We start from the raw sequence: 15,571 nt of genomic DNA on the forward strand, positions 1-15,571 counted from the left end.
CAAACGTTAGCACTTTTGCTTAAGTTTCTCCATCTACAACCGAACATTATACAGCAACTCAAAGAGAACTGAACCTCAAAAACACAACTGGGGGACAGAGTGGAATTATGTGTTCCACTGCACACTTTTAATACTTTAATAGAGGACTCTGGGAGGACAGCATTGGCTATCAGAGGAACAAGATCTTTTCTATGAAACAGTTTGAGGACTAAGACAAGCATATTTATTTTGTTTACATCCTCTTGAGGGTGCCCTTTAATTAGTGCCCTCTCAGCCTGTCCCAATTTTGTATCTGGCAAGTGGCTGAGGGTTCAGGCGCTCTTTGTAGTCACCTAGAATAGAGAGAACCGAGTGTAGCAGTGTTAGACACAGAGGGTAATCTGTAGGCATCTACGATGAATACTACTGCACAAACAGAACATGTTCTCTGCAGGAACCTAGAATACAAATCGCTGCACATGTGCACAGAGCACATGCACTCTGTACAGAATGTTGCTGCTCATGTGCAGAGAGTACACGCACCCTGTACAGAATGTTGCTGCACATGTACAAAGAGCACATGCACCCTGTACAGAATGTTGCTACACATATGCACATGCACCCTGTACAGAATGTTGCTGCACACGAGCACATGCACCCTGTACAGAATGTTGCTGCACATGTGCAGAGAATACATGCACCCTGTACAGAATGTTGCTGCACATGTACACAGAGCACATGCACCCTGTACAGAATGTTGCTGCACATCTGCACAGAGCAAATGCACCCTGTACAGAATGTTGCTGCACATGTGCACAGAGCACATGCAATCTGTATGCCGCTAGAATGAACGCAGCTGTTCACGTAGACCAAGCATGCGCTTCCTACAGGCATTTAGAATGAATGTTGCTACACGTGTAGACAGAGCACATGTAATTTGTACAGAATGTTGCTACACGTGTAGACAGAACACATACTTTGTGTAGGCGCCTGGGATGAATATCGCTGTACATGGCACGTATTCTCTCACTGTGACATAATTGGATACAGAGAAGGACCCGCTTGCATTAATGCTACAATTAACTGTGGTCCGACTCCCCTCACCTGCCATCCGGGGAGAAGCTGACACTGTGCACAGGCTTGTGGAAGTGAAAGCGATGCAGCACCGACTTACTGAGCATGCTGACCAGCACCGCGGCCCCCTCTGAAAGCAAGAGATGCAGAAAAGCAAACCATGAGAGACAGACATCAGTTCAAAGACGAACAAATAACACAAACCGGTGTGGAAAGTTTACACACTTGTGTGACCCTCTGAAATGTTAGTACATATCCCCCCCCCCCCCATTTGGTTCCTCGAGACCAACAATGACAGAAGATGTGTTTGAAGAGTAGTTACCACAGACTACACCATAACAGTCAGGATCAGCGCAAATATCTGGGCACCCACCATTCTTCAACGTACCAGGAGAGCTCCAATGTCGGGCACCAAAACAGTCTCTTACACATCAAGTATTAAACAGGCTGCATTTTATCCATCAAGATGTAGGCATTTTCCTGCAATCATACACGTTGGGCGCAATGTAAGGATTTTAAAGCTGGAAAGACCCAATCACCCCCACCACCACCACCACCACCCCCATCAAATCCCTGGCAGATCACTGAAAGGAACACTGTGTAGTTTATAACCCCCCTCCCAAAAACAATAATCATTTGAGATTAGAGAGGTTAGTGCTGGGCATTCCCCGGACTGCGATTCAAACTCCACTGAAGGGGGTTATGGAGGATAATCTAGCAGTGTCCATCCTCAGATGAGCTGAGGATAACAAAGGCCACAATCCCTCACATCCAGAGACTGAGGCTCTTTTAAGCCCTAGCCTCATTCACACCTCTCGGCCACCCACAGAACAGTACCATTATCCACCAGGATGGCCAGGTTCCCATCTGGGGAGAGTCCTACACATGCGATATTCTGACGGGTCGCCAACGGCAGGGTCTCTGACTTATTACTAGAAAAAAGGGATACAAAGAGAAAACAGATGAACATGACAGCAACAGTCCCGACAGCCCTTTCTATCAAGATCATTCCCAGCAGAAAGCAGATAAAAACCGCAGCAATGCACTAATGCCTACTACCGCTATTCAGCCTCTCTGCAAATAACCACCCATCCCACACTTGCCGCCCCCCTCGATTCAAAGCTGTGATCTACGGGGGCCACACCTTTTGATTCCAGGGAGGAGAAGAAACACAAAATGCTGCAAATCAGTAAATACTTTGTGGTAGAGCAAAGCAAGCAACACCCACTGCGACCCACAGCGTTATACTTTCTGCACTACACCATATAAATCGTCATTCATCCCTCTAAAGAACTCATAAAACACCCCATCCACAGAATGACACACAAGGGCCACTTACTTCTTCAAGTCAAACACAGTCAGGCGATTCCCCACTGGACTGATGACAGAATCGCCATCTGGTGTGAAATTCAGGTTCCCCTGGCGGTAGACTGTCCCCAGCAAGTTGGAGAACTGGAAGGAAAGCAGTGCAACAGTGCATGAGACGTAAAGGAGGAATGGCAGCGAAAGAGCAGAGAGAACAGAGCAAACCCCAGACAAACATCCAGTTACTTGTAATAGAAACCACACTTATTGACAAGCACTGCGTGATCATTCAGAGCCCGCTCGGCTGGAGGACGCTAGACCTCAGAGGCCGTCTGCAGCATGGTGTAGATGGAGTAACCTTCCAAGCCATCCATTATCAACAAGCATGTCTGATGAGGGCGATGAAAAAATGTATGTATAAAGAGGAACACTCACCCTAACAAGGGTGTCCTGGTGCTAAAGCAACTGGAACATTATATGTTTACTGGAACAACCATGTCTTCAGCCCCCCTGAGGAACCCCAAGAGATTGTTTTCCTGGAACCTGTAAGTGTAGGGGAAGTTGATTACACAACGTAGGGTCCAGAAAGGAAAACGATCTCCCACCACTCTCTTCAAATGTAATTAGAGCAATAGTAATGTGTAGTGCGGTTCTTGACAATGTGCGTGGTTGGTAGGAATAGAATTTATCGGAAATGATCCCAGGGCCTTGTTTATAAAAAAAACCCTATGTGCCAAACATGTGATTAAAAAAAAAAACTGCTTTTTTATTGGAAGCTAGTATGGGGGTTTTAAAAGCGGAGGAAACTGAGTTACGGTGCTTAATTCCAATAAGTAATCTTGCAGCCCAGTTTTGTAGCCTACCTGTAGTTTTGGTTGGCAGTCATATACACAAAGCAATACATACTCCAGGTGAGATAAAACTGTATCCTGAATTACTGACCTGTGAAAATGCTTCAGGAGCATAGGAAGAGCTCTGCACAGCTTCCTTGGACAAAAGACGCATTAGGTTGAAACCATGTTCATGTGTTTAGCTATACAGAGATTTTTGCAGCTAGCATCTGCACAAGCGGAGCTCCCAAATCTGCCAGCCACCATTTAGGTAAAAGGATGATGGATAGATGACCTCAAAAGTTCTGTCTTGCCCCACATTTACTTTCAGTGCATTCCTGCACATCCATTGCGTTATTGAATCAATCAATCATGGATTTGTAAAGCGCAGCTAATCAACCATAGGGTCTCAAGGCGCTGAATGTAGGCGTGCTGCTCATGCAAAGAGACAGGTCTTGAGGTGCTTCCTGAACTGCTTCAGTTATGCGGTCTGACTGAGCTTGAGGGGTAGGTTGTTCCATGTCCGGGCTGCTAGGTTGGAGAAGGATCTTCCTCCTGCTGTACTTTTACGGATCTTGGGGACAGCTGCAAGGGCGAGCTAGGAGAAATGTAGACGTCTGTTGAGTACGTTGAAGGTGAGGCGTTGGTTGAGGTATGCCCCTATGTTGTGCAGTACCTTGAAGGTGTGGAACAGGAGTTTGTATGTGATGTGCTTGTTGACTGGGAGCCAGTGTAGGTCTCTGAGGTGGGAGGAGATTCGGCTGTGTCCGGGATGTCCAGGATGAGTCTGGCTGCTGCATTCTGGGCTCTCTGTAGTCTTGATTGAAGTTTCTTGATTATGCCGGCATATATCGCGTTGCCATAATCTAGTTTGCTGGTGATGAGTACGTCAGTGATTGTCTTCCCCATGTTTTTGGGGGGTGGGAGGGATCCATTTGAAAATCTTCCGCAGGAAATGGAGGGTGTGGAAGCTTGATGAAGAGTCAGCGTTAACTTGGCAGGTCATCAATAGAGGAGTCCAGGGTGATGCCCAGGTTGCGTGAGTGGTCAGTGGGGGTGGGGGCGTTACCCAGAGCAGTAGGCCATCAGGAGTTGTTACAGGCGGAAGGGGTGGAGCCGATCAATATGATCTTGTTCTTGTCTGAGTTGAGCTTGAGGCAGTTGGCCTCCATCCAGGCAGTGACTGCTCTCATCCCGTTGAGGAAATTCCTCTTGACTTGAGCAGAGTCCTCGGACAAGGAGAGGATTAGTTGGGTGTTGCCGGCGTAGAAGACTATGTTTAGCTCTTGTTGTTTGGTGATCTTAGCGAGTGGTGCTAGCTAGACGTTGAAAAGTGTCGGGCTGAGTGAGGATCCTTGGGGTGCACTGCAGGAAGTGTGTAAAGAAATGGCTCCCTGTTGCAGTTACCCCCCACTTTTTGCTTGATACTGATGCGGACTTGACTGAGAAGTGTGCTGGGACCCTGCTAACCAGGCCCCAGCGTTCTTTCACCTAAAATGTACCATTGTTTCCACAATTGGCACAACCCTGGCACCTAGGTAAGTCCCTTGTAACTGGTACCCCTGGTACCAAGGGCCCTGATGCCAGGGAAGGTCTCTCAGGGCTGCAGCATGTCTTATGCCACCCTAGGGACCCCTCACTCAGCACAGACACACTGCTTACCAGCTTGTGTGTGCTGGTGGGGAGAAAATGACTAAGTCGACATGGCACTCCCCTCAGGGTGCCATGCCAACCTCATACTGCCTATGGCATAGCTAAGTCACCCCTCTAACAGGCCTTACAGCCCTAAGGCAGGGTGCACTATACCACAGGTGAGGGCATAGGTGCATGAGCACTATGCCCCTACAGTGTTTAAGCAAAACCTTAGACATTGTAAGTGCAGGGTAGCCATAAGAGTATATGGTCTGGGAGACTGTCAAAAACGAACTCCACAGCTCCATAATGGCTACACTGGTATCAAACTTCTCAGAATAATAAACCCACACTGATGCCAGTGTTGGCTTTAATAAAAAATGCACACAGAGTGCATCTTAGAGATGCCCCCTGTATTTTACCCAATTGTTCAGTGCAGGACTGACTGGTCTGTGCCAGCCTGCTGCTGAGAGACGAGTTTCTGACCCCATGCGGTGAGAGCCTTTGTGCTCTCGGAGGACAGAAACAAAGCCTGCTCTGGGTGGAGGTGCTTCACACCTCCCCCTTGCAGGAACTGTAACACCTAGCAGTGAGCTTCAAAGGCTCAAGCTTCGTGTTACACTGCCCCAGGGCACTCCAGCTAGTGGAGATGCCCGCCCCCCTGGACCCAGCCCCCACTTTTGGCGGCAAGTCCAGGAGAGATAATGAGAAAAACAAGGAGTCACCACTGGCCAGTCAGGACAGCCCCTAAGGTGTCCTGAGCTGAGGTGACTGACTTTTAGAAATCCTCCATCTTTCAGATGGAGGATTCCTCCAATAGGATTAGGGATGTGCCCCCCTCCCCTCAGGGAGGAGGCACAAAGAGGGTGTACCCACTCTCAGGGCTAGTAGCCATTGGCTACTAACCCCACAGACCTAAACACGCCCTTAAATTTAGTATTTAAGGGCTCCCCTGAACCTAAGAATTTAGATTCCTGCAACTTACAAGAAGAAGAGGACTGCTGAGCTGAAAACCCCTGCAGAAGAAGAAAGAAGACACCAACTGCTTTGGCCCCAGTCCTACCGGCCTGTCTCCTGCTTTCCAAAGAAACCTGCTCCAGCGACGCTTTCCCCAGGACCAGCGACCTCTGAATCCTCAGAGGACTGCCCTGCTTCAAGAAAGACAAGAAACTCCCGAGGACAGCGGCACTGCTCCAAAAAGACTGCAACTTTGTTACAGAGGAGCAGATTTAAAGACCCCTGCAAATCCCCGCAAGAAGCGTGAGACTTGCAACACTGCACCCGGCGACCCCGACTCGACTGGTGGAGAACCAACACCTCAGGGAGGACCCTCCGGCGACTCCGAGACCGTGAGTAACCAAAGTTGTCCCCCCTGAACCCCCACAGTGACGCCTGCAGAGGGAATCCCGAGGCTCCCCCTGACTGCGACTGCCTGACTCTAAAATCCCGACTGCTGGAAAAGACCCTGCACCCGCAGCCCCCAGCACCTGAAGGAACGGAACTTCAGTGCAGGAGTCCCCCCCAGGAGGCCCGCTCTCTTGCCTAGGTGGTGGCTACCCCGAGGAGACCCCCCCTTGCCTGCCTGCACCGCTGAACAGACCCCTTGGTCTCCCATTGAAACCTACAGAGAACCCGATGCTCGTTTGCACACTGCACCCGGCCGCCCCCGCGCTGCTGAGGGTGTACTTTCTGTGTGGACTTGTGTCCCCCCCGGTGCCCTACAAAACCCCCCTGGTCTGCCCTCCGAAGACGCGGGTACTTACCTGCTGTCAGACTGGAACCGGGGCACCCCCTTCTCTCCATTGAAGCCTATGTGTTTTGGGCACCTCTTTGACCTCTACACCTGACCGGCCCTGACCTGCTGGTGTGGTAACTTTGGGGTTGCTCTGAACCCCCAACGGTGGGCTACCTTGGACCCAAAACTGAACCTTGTAGGTAATTTACTTACCTGCTAAAACTAACAATAGTTTACCTCCCCCGGGAACTGTGAAAATTGCACAGTGTCCACTTTTAAAACAGCTATTTGTGTTTTATGTGAAAAGTATATATGCTACTGTAATTATTCAAAGTTCCTAAAGTACTTACCTGCAATACCTTTCAAATGAGATATTACATGTAGAATTTGAACCTGTGGTTCTTAAAATAAACTAAGAAAATATATTTTTCTATATAAAAACCTATTGGCCTGGAATTGTCTGAGTGTGTGTTCCTCATTTATTGCCTGTGTGTAGGTACAACAAATGCTTAACACTACTCCTGTGATAAGCCTACTGCTCGACCACACTACCACAAAATAGAGCATTAGTATTATCTCTTTTTGCCACTATCTTACCTCTAAGGGGAACCCTTGGACTCTGCATGCTATTCCTTACTTTGAAATAGCACATACAGAGCCAACTTCCTACAAAGTGTCTTTAGGTTCTGACATGAACGGTGGTAGTCTGACTCTCTGTGTTCTTCCAGTGATGAAGGACCTGATCCAGTTCAGGGCTTGGTCTCAGATGCTGGCTTTGTGCTGTCTGTTGCGGAGGTTGAAGTGGGAGACGGTGTCAAATGCAGCAGAGAGATTGAGGAGGAGGAGTGCGGTAGTGCCTCTGTGGTCCAGTATGATGCATATGTCGTCAGTGGCTGCTAAGAGTGCGGTTTCTGTGCTGTGGTTGCTTCTGAATCCGTACTGGGATGGGTCTAAGATACAGTGTGTCTCGAGAAATTCAGTGAGTTGCTGGTTGACGGCTTTCTCAGTTACCTTGGCTGGGAAAGGGAGCCGAGAGGAGTCTGTAGTTCTTCAGCTCCCTAGGGTCGCCGGTGGGATTTTTCAGTAGTGGGCTGATTTCGGTGTGTTTCCAGTCTGAGGGGAATGTGGCAGTCTCGAAGGATAGGTTGATGGTTCGGCAGAGCTCTGGTGCAATGGTGGCGCTGGCCAGGTTGAGGATGTGACAAGTATTGGATCCAAGGGTGCTCCAGAGTGGATAGAGTTCATCAGTGCTGATTTCCCTAGGGGGGCTACGTTGTCGGTGCAGTTTGAGAGCCATCAGTGTAGATTGCTTGTGTCTTCATTTGGATCCACTGCATCCGATGAGAGGGAGTGGTTGAGAGTGTTACTGACACCAAATATTCATGGAAACTGTTAGCCACCTCAGTCTCATGGACCACTGACATTATCTGGGTGTGACCAGTATGTGACATGGAAGACAACCTAAAGCTTTGAATTAATTTGCTGCAGGTGAAATATACCCGTTAACCAACTTGGGAGTCCGAATAGAGTCCCTAGTTACTCCACCAGGCAATAATCTGTTCTTTGAGGGCAAGGATTACATTCTTACCACTTGAGTGCAATGTATCTCTGATCCACGCCATGTTTTCTATGTAAGTTGTTTCTAGTCCAAATTGCTGTATTTAGATTCATCTTGTGGCCACCTTCTATGTCACCTGTGGATCCAGTCGTCCTGTGCCCGTTAACTGCCACATATGGTAAACGTCACAGGACCAGAGGTAACAATGCAATGGCCAACATAGTAACTACTTTTTACTTCTGCCCCCCTATCTTGAGAGAGGAGTACATTGGCCATTCAATGAGAGTTCATAAGAAAGGCTTCACCCATGGTCCCTCTGCACTGAACGTTGAACGTCCGAGGGAAAATGTGGATAAGAACCAACTCAGAGATTGATGATGAGGTTCTGTCATGCACCAGAACGCCTCTTTCAGGGCCCCTCTGCAGACTCTCCATGCTACTAAAGGATTGAAGCTTTTCTCCTGATTGCTAGAACTCAGAGCTCTAGGTATAATTTCTATGATTGAAAATGATAAGTAAGCGATTATATCGCCAGACTCTCCTTTCCTGTTCCTCAGTTCCTGTGACTGAGAAATTACTGTTTCTGCCACTGACATTGATTCTCCTGTGAACTGCAGCCCCCCTACTCTATGAAAGTAAACACTACATTCCACTACCTTCCTCTGCCCTCACACTGGTTTCGGTCTGTAGCCACACGTCTGGCTATGCTGGTGGCATCCTAATTTTCTGTGATGTTGGCAATGCCCATTTCATTAGTATGTGACCTTGACCTTGGCTCTCCTCTGCTTCTTTGACCTTCAGACCTATCAGTGCCTGAAATAGCTGCACATTGCCTCTTACCCCTGCACACGCCCCATCCGCTAACCTCAGGAATCTCTCCCTTGGCCATGTAGAATAGCTACTTAACTAGCAAATGCCCATCCCATGCAAACCCTCACTCAGTGATACCCTTATCCCACTCACCCTTATCCCACTCTCAAAGCTAACTTAATATTTTCCATCCTCTCTGCTGAAAGCACTCTCAACTGCACTCAATAAAACCATGCTCTTTCAAGTCCTTCTCAGAGTCAAACTGGTACAAATCGATCTTCAGGACCAGAGCTGTCACCTGCAGAAGAAGAGGAATCTGCCCGCTCTGACCTCTTATTTTCAGCATGGGTATGCTGCCATTCTTGCAGATGCTCAGACTGCTGCCTCTCTTTCCGTTCTTGGGCCTGATAACGGATGTACCTTCCCTTCTGTGAACCATTGAAAGGTTGTGGGCGATATAGTACCTTGAGAATCCCCTGAATGATGCTCTGGTTTACAGTCTGCGCACTATATAGTACTTATGGTTTACTTTAGAAGGTAGGCAGGGTTAGAGACCCAGATAAAAGATACGAAAGAGTAAATGACGCTTAAACACATTAATGCCCAGTCTATGGTTTAATGCAGTTATTCCCAACCTGTGGTCCGCAGCCCCCCGGAGATCCGTGACACAGTCCCAGGGGGTTCGTAGGCCTAAGCCGGCAAGAAGGCACTTCTCCAGCTTGGACCTCTCACAGCAACACGTGCATGTTTTAATATTAAGGCACTTCTCCAGCTTGGACCTCTCACAGCAACACGTGCATGTTTTAATATTTATTACTTCCTTTGTGCAGCACTTTTAAAAAGAACTACAAAGTTCATTGTGCAACCAGCAGTTTTCGGGCAGCAACATAAGTCTTGTGATTAATGTACTTGGCGGAGAGGGATGGGAGTTTTTTACCTAGAGGCAGTTTTGACTTGTCTAACGTAGGACAGATGGTTAATGTGCCTGCTGCAAAGAACATGTAGCAGGCAAAGAACTGTACTTTAAGTGCATAGCTCAGTGGGACACTGCTTTTGTCACAGAGGTTATTTTGTTACTGAGCAGTCCATAAGTTATGATCATAGTCTAGCACAGTGAGCTATGAACCGCCATCAAAGTGCTGCATGGTACAGGTTAGAAAGTTATGTTTATTTCCCCCCCAAAGACTTTCATTTTCCTTACACTGCTAAAAAAAAGGTTTATTTGCATAGAAATACCTTCTTTTTATTAAAGTCAACACTAACCACTGTGTTCATGTTCCGAATCCTGAGTTTGTGCTTCTCCAGAAGAAGCATTCTTAGAAAATGCCAACCAGAGTGGATGACATGTAAATCTTACACCTTGTAGTCCCTGTACAGTGCTCCAACACCCTGCACTGGTATATGAGATGCTATAAACAATGTGACAGAGGGGCTATGGAGACATGAAAGTCCCTTATGGTTCTGCTTCTTTTCCCCACCACATATGTATGTGAATAGGCTTTCTCAGATCTTATGTACCTAAAAAATAAAATACAGAAATTGCTTGGTTGGAAGTAGAATGTGACTTGAGGATTCAGTTTTCCTAAATAAAACTAAACATTGAAAAGTTATTCACTGAGATGCACACCAACCTTCCCATTAACATTTTTATATTTTTGCTTGTTTCTTTCAATATAAAATAATTATATCTTAAGTAATTCTATTATTTGTTTGGTGTATTTTTTTGGGCAAATTACTGTTAATGTTTGTGATTTAAAATCGTACAAATTGCTTGGGGGTCCCCGGCTTCCACTAGTGATTCAATGGGGGTCCTCAGGAGTCAAAAGGTTGGGAACCACTGCCCTAGAGGCACTTATCTTCACTCTTTGCTCCAGTGTGTCTGTCTTTGGACACTCAAATTTGCTGGGCCAGTCACCACCTAGTGATGCCAAAGTGCAGAAACTCCTGTTTCTCTCCAGTCAAGCATCAAGCCACAAAGTAAAAAGGGGGCAGGGAAGAACAACTAAGCTGTAAATAGTGATGTGATATACTGAAAACATAGTTCAAGACTGACATATGACGTGGAGGTCATCAGCTGCTGCGAACCCTCATGAGCACGCCTCACACAAACCATCGATTTAACAACAACGTGGAAAAGAACATTCAATAGAAAATTCAATAGGCCAGCGTCATCCCATCATAAAACATAACGTGTATTTGTAAACTGCATGTTCACCTAGAGGGGTATCTTGGCACAAAAGAACAGATGTTTACTGTTACTAAACTAAATGGTCCTCATTTTATCGACCTTGGAAGCATGAAAGGATGAGAGGATGTGCAAAACAGATCCCGGCAATAGATGCATTAGTCCACTCAACGCACAAAACCCAGCTGAAAGGGCTGCTGCTTAGTCTTTGTAGTGTACTCAGTAAACACTTCACTATTTCTAGAGTAAATGTCTGTCACTACGTGGTCTGCCAAGCCACCAATAGTAGAGTACCTTTCTCACCTCCAACACAATGCTCACAAAAGGCATCCTCCTAAAGGACTGAATCATAAATATGGGATGCACTGACTTATGTACAGAACCAGATACAAGTAGTCAGAATCATGTGACTTAAATCTCACGTTTACCAGATGAGTAAATAGTTTTAATCCCAGCGAGTGTAATAAAATACACGCAATGCAGTCCATCACGAATAATTAAAGATGATTCTTTAGTTTCACATCTTTACAAGAGACTGCACAATTTAGCCTCTCACAAACGGTTTTGCTCAGTATATCGGAAACTTCTGCAGTCCCGTAAATCAGTTATATAACATCAATAAATATTAAAACAAGCATTGACAACGCCAATAGGTCTTGCTTTAAAGTAATGTGCTATGGTGATGTGAAGCATTGCAAGTATAAAGAATGGGAACGGTTATGTATTTGTGGATAGCAAAGAACTGAAGAATAATATAGGTGTATGTTAAAAAGTAAGGTGACAGTTGCACTGTCAATCTAGACCTAAGAATCCATGTAGGTTAATGACTGCCCTTCTACCATCTGAGCTGATGTGAGAGAAAAAGAGCATAAATTATCTGGTTATTCAAGACAATTTAATAGCATTCCAATATCATGTGTGTGCCACTGAAAGTTCAAACTTAAACAGCTGGACAAACAAAATGACCACAGCTGCAAGCAGGGCAAGTACTATTTTTTGTGGAAGCACACAACGTCTGCACAATCGCGTAACTAGCCACTAGTCAGTGTGTGCAATCGCCTAACTAGCCACTAGCCAGTGTGTGCACTCGCCCGCCTAACTAGCCACTGTCTGCACTCGCCTAACTAGCCACTGTCTGCAGTCACCTGGTTATTATAGTGCTGCGGGTGGCGCACCAGACAACAACTATTGCCCCAGCACCTGGCGAGGTTATTTTTGCAATAAAAATACAGCCTGCTGGCTGTGACCTTATGCGTCACTCTTCTGAGGCCTTCCCAGTGTTGTGCTGTCGCCGGCAGCTCGACTCAGAGTCAGGCAGCTGAGACTAAAGATATGAACTTTCAGACCGCTTTATTTTCCACCATTTTGGCTAGAGATAAATGAGTCACTTAACTTCTTAGCTGGTGCAATCACCTTGTGAAAGCAATAGGTGAGGTTGCTGCACAACTCCTAACTTTTTCTCAAACTTCTTCAGAAATCAGACAAATCTGTGTCCCCGCCACCTTTCCCTGCTCCTGGTCCCCTCACAACCAACTGCCCACCCCGCTGTGCCTCTCAACCTGATGAACATTCACCGCACAGCTCACTCCACACTTTACAGTGTGTCTCACTGCAATCTTCACAGTGTGCTTTAAGCGCATGTGCATCCCACAGCTCACTCCACCAAATACCCCAGTGTGTCTCACACGTGTACCCCGTATTCTGCTGTTCACTTCCCAGTGTGTATCACACGCAAGTGCAACCCAGAGCTCACTCCACTGCACAACTCAAGTGGCTCACACACATGCACTCCACAGCTCACTCCGCTGTATAACTCGGTGTCTCACAGACTCATGCACTCCACAGCTCACAGCTCACTCCACAACTCAGTGTCTCACAGACACATGCACTCCACAGCTCACTCCACAACTCAGTGTCTCACAAACATGTGCAGCCCACAGCTCACTCTGCTGTACAACTGAGTGTCTCACACACATGCACTCCACAGCTCACTCCGCTGTATAACTCGGTGTCTCACAGACACGTGCACTCCACAGCTCACTCCACAACTCAGTGTCTCACAGACACATGCACTCCACAACTCAGTGTCTCACAAACACGTGCAGCCCACAGCTCACTCCACAACTCGAGTGTCTCACACACATGCACTCCACAGCTCACTCCGCTGTATAACTCAGTGTCTCACAGACACATGCACTCCACAGCTCACTCCGCTGTATAACTCAGTGTCTCACAGACTCATGCACTCCACAACTCAGTGTCTCACAAACATGTGCAGCCCACAGCTCACTCTGCTGTACAACTGAGTGTCTCACACACATGCACTCCACAGCTCACTCCGCTGTATAACTCAGTGTCTCACAGACACATGCACTCCACAGCTCACTCCACAACTCAGTGTCTCACAGACACATGCACTCCACAGCTCACTCCACAACTCAGTGTCTCACAGACACATGCACTCCACAACTCAGTGTCTCACAAACACGTGCAGCCCACAGCTCACTCCACAACTCAGTGTCTCACAAACATGCACTCCACAGCTCACTCCACAACTCAGTGTCTCACAGACACATGCACTCCACAACTCAGTGTCTCACAGACACATGCACTCCACAACTCAGTGTCTCACAGACACATGCACTCCACAGCTCACTCCACAACTCAGTGTCTCAGACACATGCACTCCACAACTCAGTGTCTCACAAACACGTGCAGCCCACAGCTCACTCCACAACTCAGTGTCTCACAAACATGCACTCCACAGCTCACTCCACAACTCAGTGTCTCACAGACACATGCACTCCACAACTCAGTGTCTCACAGACACATGCACTCCACAGCTCACTCCACAACTCAGTGTCTCACAGACACATGCACTCCACAGCTCACTCCACAACTCAGTGTCTCACAGACACATGCACTCCACAACTCAGTGTCTCACAAACACGTGCAGCCCACAGCTCACTCCACAACTCAGTGTCTCACAAACATGCACTCCACAGCTCACTCCACAACTCAGTGTCTCACAGACACATGCACTCCACAACTCAGTGTCTCACAGACACATGCACTCCACAACTCAGTGTCTCACAGACACATGCACTCCACAGCTCACTCCACAACTCAGTGTCTCACAGACACATGCACTCCACAGCTCACTCCACAACTCAGTGTCTCACAGACACATGCACTCCACAACTCAGTGTCTCACAAACACGTGCAGCCCACAGCTCACTCCACAACTCAGTGTCTCACAAACATGCACTCCACAGCTCACTTCACAACTCAGTGTCTCACAGACACATGCACTCCACAACTCAGTGTCTCACAGACACATGCACTCCACAACTCAGTGTCTCACAGACACATGCACTCCACAACTCAGTGTCTCACAGACACATGCACTCCACAGCTCACTCCACAACTCAGTGTCTCACAGACACATGCACTCCACAGCTCACTCCACAACTCAGTGTCTCACAGACACATGCACTCCACAACTCAGTGTCTCACAAACACGTGCAGCCCACAGCTCACTCCACAACTCAGTGTCTCACAAACATGCACTCCACAGCTCACTCCACAACTCAGTGTCTCACAGACACATGCACTCCACAACTCAGTGTCTCACAGACACATGCACTCCACAACTCAGTGTCTCACAAACATGTGCAGCCCACAGCTCACTCTGCTGTACAACTGAGTGTCTCACACACATCACCGCACAGCTCAGTGTGTCACCCCCATCCCTCCACACTCACACATTCGCTGTGTCTCACAGTACAGTCAGGGTGCACGGGTGAGGTCAGTGCCCCTCCGCTCCTGGTGCTTTGCAGCAGTTTTAAGATCTTCTCAGAGCTTCTCGTTGCTCAGACGGGGGCAATGGCCGATTGTTACGTGTTTCCCTCGTCTTCTTTGCTTCGTTTTGCTCGAAAGTGCCACTCATGGTCGTTGAAACGTCACTGACGGTTACACTGAAACTATCACTCACAAGCGATGTGAACCCCGGCAGCTGCGTCGCGGGGTCCAGGGTCTCACCCCGAACCATCCCCGCTGAGCCCCGCACTCACCCGGTAGTTGAACTTCATGCTGCGGCCCAGGCGGTGCTTCAGACACACATGCAGCCCCGTGCACGGGATCACTTCCGGCACAAGCGGAAACACTTCCGGGACACGGCCCGGCAACAGACTCTAGAACTAGAGCGGCAATGCAGATAAGGTGATGCGCCGCCACAGGCTGCCGCGCTGGTGAGCCCGCCGGTTATAATCATCCGTTTCCACACGTGGCAGTATTAATATGCAGCCCGGCCCCTGCGTCCGTTAGAAACTATTTCTTCTAACTAGAAGTTTTAGAATATTTCTAGTCGGAGTTCAGCGGAGGCACGGCGGCCATCTTGGGAGAGTGCGGATGGCGGCCATCTTGGGAGGGTGCTCGTCCACGGTTTGGACCCGGTTCATCAA

General features: G+C 47.9%; 1 protein-coding gene across 1 annotated transcript in view; it reads right to left on the reverse strand.

Moving 5' to 3' along the window:
• Positions 1 to 15,313, reverse strand: part of PWP2 (PWP2 small subunit processome component) — a 160,376-nt gene extending 145,063 nt beyond the window's left edge. Inside the window, 4 exon segments of the mRNA XM_069202935.1 lie at positions 1,084 to 1,183; positions 1,891 to 1,985; positions 2,393 to 2,505; positions 15,182 to 15,313. Coding sequence (XP_069059036.1) covers positions 1,084 to 1,183; positions 1,891 to 1,985; positions 2,393 to 2,505; positions 15,182 to 15,199 — 326 coding nt within the window. The 5' untranslated portion in view covers positions 15,200 to 15,313.
• Between the last annotated feature and the right edge of the window lie 258 nt (positions 15,314 to 15,571).

Source organism: Pleurodeles waltl, chromosome 8, assembly GCF_031143425.1.
Source record: "Pleurodeles waltl isolate 20211129_DDA chromosome 8, aPleWal1.hap1.20221129, whole genome shotgun sequence".
Classification (NCBI taxonomy): Eukaryota; Metazoa; Chordata; class Amphibia; order Caudata; family Salamandridae; genus Pleurodeles; species Pleurodeles waltl.